This window comes from Megalopta genalis, chromosome 6 (assembly GCF_051020955.1).
Source record: "Megalopta genalis isolate 19385.01 chromosome 6, iyMegGena1_principal, whole genome shotgun sequence".
NCBI lineage: Eukaryota > Metazoa > Arthropoda > Insecta > Hymenoptera > Halictidae > Megalopta > Megalopta genalis.
In genome coordinates, this window is record NC_135018.1 from 10,351,725 (window position 1) to 10,359,277 (window position 7,553).

General features: G+C 41.4%; 1 protein-coding gene across 1 annotated transcript; it reads left to right on the forward strand.

Moving 5' to 3' along the window:
- The first annotated feature begins 2,742 nt into the window (after positions 1 to 2,742).
- On the forward strand, positions 2,743 to 6,946 carry LOC117227638 (UDP-glycosyltransferase UGT5). Its single transcript, XM_033483068.2, has 6 exons — positions 2,743 to 3,287; positions 3,761 to 4,163; positions 4,552 to 4,874; positions 5,503 to 5,722; positions 5,806 to 6,025; positions 6,250 to 6,946. Exons 1-6 carry the CDS (start codon positions 3,180 to 3,182, stop codon positions 6,542 to 6,544), a joined length of 1,569 nt encoding a protein of 522 aa, XP_033338959.2. The 5' UTR covers positions 2,743 to 3,179; the 3' UTR covers positions 6,545 to 6,946.
- Positions 6,947 to 7,553: the final 607 nt, after the last annotated feature.

The following is a 7,553-nucleotide window of genomic DNA, read 5'->3' on the forward strand; positions in this document are numbered from 1 at the left end:
TCCCTGACATTCTTGTCATGTAAGAAAAGTAAATGAACCATACGTAATATTTTGTCAACGTATTTTAAGACAGATTTGGGAAAATATTGGTATAATATTTTCGCGTCGTACGGCCATCGAAATGAAAGTTAACGTCTATTTTAAGACTTTGTTTTCGAGGAAAACCAGATAATCGAGGAAAGCATAGATTGCTTGATTTTCAATGGAACATGAGCCTCGATAAAAAAAGAAATTTTTCTTAATTTTTTGTTACAAGTGCAACTTTACGATTCCGATAACAACCAAATAAATATCTGAAAGTCGCGATTAGATCAACAGTGCTGAATCTGTGGGATTAATCATTTCTTTTCACTGTTGAAACTACACCTATCTGTTTTTTGTAAAGATGCAACAAATCCATAGTGCAGTGAACATTGATTTCAGATGCTCAGTACAATACCTTTATTCACAGAAAATGATATTCAATGTGATCCAAATATGAATGACCGTATCGTTCTAAATATTTTGCATCGAAAAAAGATAAAATGGCTTGTAAAACAGAACTTTCATACAAAGACAAAGAATTTTCAAAATTGAGGCATCTTCCTTGCATCTTCCTACAGCGATGCAGTTTTCCTAGCAGAATATGCACCTGTTATACCGACTTTCAACGAAACGTTGAAATGATTAAAGTTGGTTAGGATGTCTAATACAAAATCAAAAGACGGCATTGTTGGTTATTACCCGGCAGTATAGCTTCTCCTGCAGATCTCTGTTCTTCTTTTATTGTATCCTTTTTTATTTAACATTAGCGTAGAGGAGAATAAACGAGAAAATAGGATAGTGGTCGAGTGATCCCTCGAATTCAAACAAATGCTCGCCAGTTTCGTAAATTTTCCTAAAACAGTTGCCGAAAGCAGTCATTTTGAAAAAATAGTTGCATATGCATCGCAGCGTTGTACGACGGTAAGGCGGGATCCCATCGTGTCGTACAGATTCGCAGAGATAGAAATTTCGAAAAAATGGTCGAGCCGACTGCATCCGCATTGGGTGATTCTACGATGGACAGGTGGTGGGTCCACGGTGTCGCAGAGGCGGACAGTGGACGCCGATCCCGGTGGACCTTTGTTGAAAAAATAACGAGTGTGTGTAGAAATCGAATCGGCAGGGTGCGATGGGGCAATGCGACGTTCATAACTCGGCGCGGACCAGGTCTTGTTGGCCAAAGTTCAGTGCCGATTTTCCCGGCAGCATTCCAACCAGAAAACGATCCGGCCTGTTCAAGTCGTATGTTTGTTTTGGAACTTGCGCACCGTCGCTTTCCAGACCACCGGCGCGGCGCGACGGCCCCGCAGCCGCCATCTCGACTCTTCACCCAGGCAACCAGCAATATCTCGCGTACCACCTACCCGGGGCCACCACCAGGGGCCACCCGGCCACCCGGCTACCCGGCTACCCGGCCACCCGACCACCCGGCCCGACGCGCGATGGTGGCCGGGTGAAAGAGCACCCTTTTGGGGTTTGTGATGCGTGCAGATGGCCGAGCAGAGGGAAATCACGCGTGGCTGCGCTCAACTGCATGGTTCCAGCAAATACACGCCGACCACCGGCGAAACGTGCGACCGACCGACCGACCAATTAAGCCAATGACGTTCTACGGCATCGATGATAATGGTAACGTCGCGTTTTCGGGGTCCGCAGCCTGGTATCGGGACGCAGGTAAATCGGTAGAATGGACGCCAACGTGCCTCGAAATCACCAGGATAAATCAAAACCGTCGATTTCCATCTTTTTATCGAGCAGGCAAAATTTTCTGGCCGACTGGACCGACTCTTGTACTCTATTAATCATTTCAGGGCTACTAGACGATCATTTCCAAGCGAGCGTGTTCTTTTCATATAATTGAAGTAAGAAATTGCTCCGTAAAATGCAGGAAACAAATAAGAATCGCCGGTTCTTTTTGGATCAATCGATTAAATTTGACACATACGTATACGTATACAGAATTTTACGTCACTCGGACAGCGATTCTTTATTGTGAACAATTATTCTTCATTTGGATGAAGAGATTCAGAGGTAAAATGGTGTTTCCGAAATGTACAAGGAATTCGTGAAAATTAACCAGCTTGTAGCCTTTCAACTACCGATATGCAACTTCTTAATTAACTATGCCGATCGAAACACTCGAGCAGTCCATGCTGCTATTTTCTTTTTTGCAGTAACTACAAAAGCTAAGAGGTACAAATTCGTTTGAGAAAATTTCAGAGATCTCATACGATACGTAAAAATGATGTTACAATATCTGTGCAATGTGATCGTGTAATAGTCTCGGAAAAATTAACCCGTCAGTGTAATCCGGCAAACATTCGACTTCGTTAATGCTTAACAATGTCTCCGATGTTCCAGAAATTAGCCGGTAATTAATTTACAGTTACGTAATTCTCTGATTAGTATGTTTGATTAAGACGTTGAGTTTCTTTAATCTGAACTTCTCGTTTACTGCATAAGATTCTAAATTTAGTATGACGAATTCATTTGCGACCCACGTGATTCTAATCTCTGTGTCGTAATCGCTTGGATAACATCGGTGATTACGCGAGCTATGTATGATGTATTTATTTCTGAGATAATATTCATTAGTGGGAAGGTTCGAAGACCAATTGTTAACCTCGTCCGATTTATAATCTTTATCACAATTGCACGTGTCAGTTAGAAAATGTTTACTGCGTACGAAAATATAAATTGTAGCCGAGAAGTAGATTTCTACCAGTTGGCGACGCGAGTTCGGTTCGTCGAATGTCACTCTCGTTGTTTCGTAATTCTGCATATATTAATAAAACCATTCCTTAGCAAAACTCAGGAAAGTGTCGTGTTTCGAAACAAGTGACTTTCATCGAAAAATCAAGTATTTAAGATACTGCAAAAATATAGAAAAATTCCGTGAGAGCCCATTGGTTTTCGTTCGAGACCAATGATTATTCGAGAATCGAAAACAGCAGACATTAGATTCAAGGCGACGGAAACGTTTCGACAAATAATGAGATATTTACATATGAAATAGCTGACGACATGACGGAAGAATAAATATTTTCATTGTCAATGATATCTTATCTGCTGCATACAATTTTGTGATCAGCCGGTGTGACCGTAGTGTTAGAAACACTTTAATTCGTTTTCAATCGCCGAACGTAACAGTCGAAATGTTGCGACTAAGACTAACTATAGGTATTGTGATCGCAGCGCTTGCATCGATCGCTTCTGGATATAGGATTCTGGGGATCTATCCGTATCCGTCACTCAGCCATCAGGTTTATAAACGAATCATCGTTTGCTGAAATCTTTGGTGGACGAGCAAAATTGTACCGGGCGAATTTGGGCCGAAATTCACGTAAAAGTCAATATTTACGAAAAAAGAGTGTTTCCGAATTGCTTGCGATGTTATCGGACGAAACACGTGCTATCAACTTTTACCTCTGAAATTAAGGACCGTAAATCTCGCATCATAGCTTATAAATAATAAATAAATATATAATGTATTTCAATATTATATTATATATATATAATATATAATATTGATAATATTGATAATAAAATAATATTGAAATACATTGTATATATATAACAAATTTATATATATATATATATATATGTAATATAAATCTTCCTCGATTAACACTTTTGCTCGTCTACCAAACAAATAGATCCTAACGCATCAAAACCTAGGATCCAACGATCCGAAACATCGATCTGATACTAATAATATTATCCACGAATTATCCAGTTGGTGTTTCGCTCGGTGTCGCTGGAGTTGGTGAAACGCGGCCACGAGGTAGTTGTTTTCACAACCTACCCGATGAAAGATGTCGCGATAGCCAATTACACGGAGATCGATTTAAGCATCCTGGTCCAAAAGTGGAAGAGCCAAACGGATTTCGTTAGCCTAGGAACCAACATGATAAAGTTCGCTCACTCGGTTATAGAATTCGGAGTGGAAGTCAGCGATACCATCCTCTCGCATCCGGAGATGCAGAATATTCTGGCGCCAAACAGCACCGAGAAGTTCGACTTGATCATAATGCAGCACTTGTGCTACGACGCTTTGTACGCTCTGTCAGAACGACTGAACATACCGATGATGGGGATATCTTCGATGAACATACTGTACATGCAGCACTTTGATTACGGTGCGTTTTTCATAAAAGAAAATCACATAAGTAAACGAGTAATGGAAAACCATTCGTGGCGCGCGGACTTTCTCCGTTCGTTGCAGTTGCAAGCATCGAAATCCGAAACAAACGATTCCACTGTAGTAGCTTAATTTAGAGATTCGTAGTGTTACAGGGTGAATATCCTTTGACACGCTGACTGCCGAGCCGAAAATCACGCGACTTCGAAGTGATTCGATTAGCCCACTTGCATCATTCGTTTGTCCCAAAAGGAAAGAAACGTTCTATTATCGGTACAATAACTGCGGACTTTCCCGCACTTTTGATCATTTCAATGAACGCTTATTTGACGCAACTGAGCGAAAGCGAAGAGTTCTAATTGATCGGAACGATTTTTGTCCCACAGGGAACGATTTGTCCACACCTTACGGAATTAACTTCCTGAACGGAGCTAAGATCGACAATTTCTGGCAGCGGTTGCTAGAGGTGGGTTATCTAGTGAAAGGAGTACACGTGCATTTCACGAAAACTTTGAAAATACAAGACAAGGTGATGCGAAAACATTTCGGGGACACTGTATCGCCTATCGATAAGTTGGCGGACCGTTTCGAGATCATGTTGGTTGGTATTCATCCGTTCCTCGTCGAAATTCGACCGTCGGTTCCTAACTTCGTATACATCGGCGGCTGCCGATTTCTGGACGGATCCAAGCCAAAGGCTCTGCCTGAGGTAATTCTCCTAAGTCGAAAAACCTCGGAACGCTAGACTCGCTTCGAAACATTTGCACGTTGAAATTCTACGAACCATGTCGATGAGAAATCTAAAGAATGTTCCACTTAACCCTTGCTTAGAACAATGCTGCAACGATTTGTAGATTCAAAATACAAGAATGACATACAAATAATCTTGAACGTCAAACTTTTCGAATTACTTACTTGTTTGGTTACCGGCATGCCAGTTAAGACGGGCCCTGTAAACATCGCATGTGTCTGCAGTAGCAGAAAATATTTGCGGCTCGTCTTTAACTAATAGACTCTTGGCAAATGATAATCTTGGTAGTTCCAACTAATGGTATATTTATCATTGACAGTTTCTAGCTTTCTAAGGTTTAATAATTCACGCAAAATCACTCTTGACCGCTTTTACAATTGATATTATTTATCCACACGTGTGTTAAACGCTTTTTAAATGATGCTATGAACCAAAAAGAGAAAATAATTTAGGATAACTTTGATACATTTGCGACACAATCGAGTAGATAATATTTCAAATGGTAGGAAAATTAAAAGATCTCGATATATTGTCTTCTTAAGAAATTCGAACGGTATTGAATGAAACATTTAAATGCCGATTGTAGAACCTCAAAACCACTCTAGACAACGCGAAGGAGGGTCTCATATACTTCAGCATGGGATCGAACGTGAAGGTTGGAAACCTTCCCGAGGCAATGCGGAATGCGATCCTGTCAACTTTCGCGGAACTGCCCTACACAGTGATTTGGAAGTCTGAAATCAATCTAGAAGGATTGCCTGCGAACGTGATTATGAAAAAATGGTGTCCACAACAGGCAATACTCAGTTAGCATCTCGAGAATTTTCGCGCAACAACCGTCCAGAAATCCCTCCAGAGAAAACCACAAAATCTATAATTTCTGATTCAGTGCATCCGAACGTCGTGTTGTTCATCTTCCAAGGCGGTTTGCAGAGCACAGAGGAGGCGATCGAAGGCGAAGTGCCGATGCTTGGCATGCCGATTTTCGCGGATCAGTACGCTAATGTGCAGTTACTGAAGGAGCGCGGTGTAGCGGAGGATCTGCAGATGTCCGAGTTCTCGAAGGAGGCGTTCAAACGAGCCATCTTGAAAGTAATTTCAAATCCAAGGTAATCACTCGTCTTCGATCAGCATCGTCTCGACGATTGGGATCCCCCATTCAAGATGTTTCGTTCCACTGTGCTTTTGTGCTCCCTCGAATGGCCACCGCCCACTCTATTCTCTTCTCTTCTCTTCTTTTCTCTTTTCTTTCCTGAAAAAAACGCCTTTAATCCAGATAATAGCGTCGCCAAGTAATTAAATCCTTCTCCGTCTTCTGTCTTCTCACATTTAGTTACAAAGAAAACATCAGGAAGCTGCGCGACTTGTTGCACGACATACCGTATCACCCGATGGAGAACGCTATCTGGTGGATAGAGCACGTTGTGCGGCACAAAGGAGCGAAACATCTTCGCTGCAAGTCGAGGGACACCGAGATGTACAAACTCCTGCACTTGGACGTCATTGCGTTCCTGCTTGCACTTCTTATTATTCTGCTCGTTGCCTTGTATTCCGTTCTAAGGTGCATCTACAGGAAGATAATGCGACTCACGAGGCAGTGCGTCGAGAAATCATTGAAAATCAATTAGCCCCGAACAAAGATGACGGAGATTTCATTATTAACAATAAGATTCGTAGATGACGGCCGGAAATCTTTAGAATTCGCATAGTTCATTTTATATCGACAATATGTATATATATATAATATCTTCAATTTAAGATCTTCGAATATACGCATATGTGAATATTTTAAGGCGACTAGTTCGTAGCGTAGCGAACTTTTCGCATTCCTCGTTCGAAATATTTCGATATAGATGTAGAATTTGTATACACCGTGAGCTATCGTTCGAAACATTCCTTCGTTCAATTTTAATGCGACCTTCGTAATATTATATTATTGTACGTCTGTTTGTAAAATTTTCTGTTCATCGTGTTCACCTGCGATATAAATTGACGGTTTGATGAGAATAAATCTAGTCTTTCAAAACATATTGAACTATAGTACGTTTTATATCTGACCAGTGCGACAAACTGTAAACGAGATGTTCCGCCGCTTGCAATTGAGCTCGCTAAAGAGTTCGCTAGAGAATTCGAGGTCGCAGAAGCCAGATAAATGGCACTCATCATTGAATTATGAATGCACAGCGATGCAAAGGAGGAGAAGGTATGACAGCGGATGGAAGCGTGCCACAACCCGCAACCGATCCCCCGTCGCGTCGCGTCGCGTCGCTTCGTAGGTATTATAAGTTCGGTCGAATCCTTCGTGGGAATGAGCGGCTTGCTCTTGTGAGATTCACCTCTGCATTACTACTAGCTCCTCTCAAGTGTAATCTCTAAACTCCTAAAAGGTACTCGTCCCTTTCAACCCAACTACTCTGTTATATTCTAGCAGCGTACTCTTTCTGTTACTTTCAATTCGGGAACCACTCGCATTTATGTCCACAGCTCGAAAACAGGCCACATTAAAGGTCCCACTATGTATTTGCTTTATCAAACTATCCATTCCTTTTTATAACATGGCTATTCTGGAGGCAAGAATATTAATTAGAAGACTCCGGACATCTCACATAAGTGGCCATTAAGCCATTGATCATTTTA

What these genes read in the sequence shown, in the direction of transcription:
- LOC117227638 (XM_033483068.2), top strand. Translation starts at nt 3,180, where the DNA reads ATGTTGCGACTAAGACTAACTATAGGTATTGTGATCGCAGCGCTTGCA. An exon ending in CATGCAGCACTTTGATTACG is followed by an intron (nt 4,164 to 4,551) that starts GTGCGTTTTTCA and finishes TTTGTCCCACAG; the next exon opens with GGAACGATTTGTCCACACCT. An exon ending in AGCCAAAGGCTCTGCCTGAG is followed by an intron (nt 4,875 to 5,502) that starts GTAATTCTCCTA and finishes TGCCGATTGTAG; the next exon opens with AACCTCAAAACCACTCTAGA.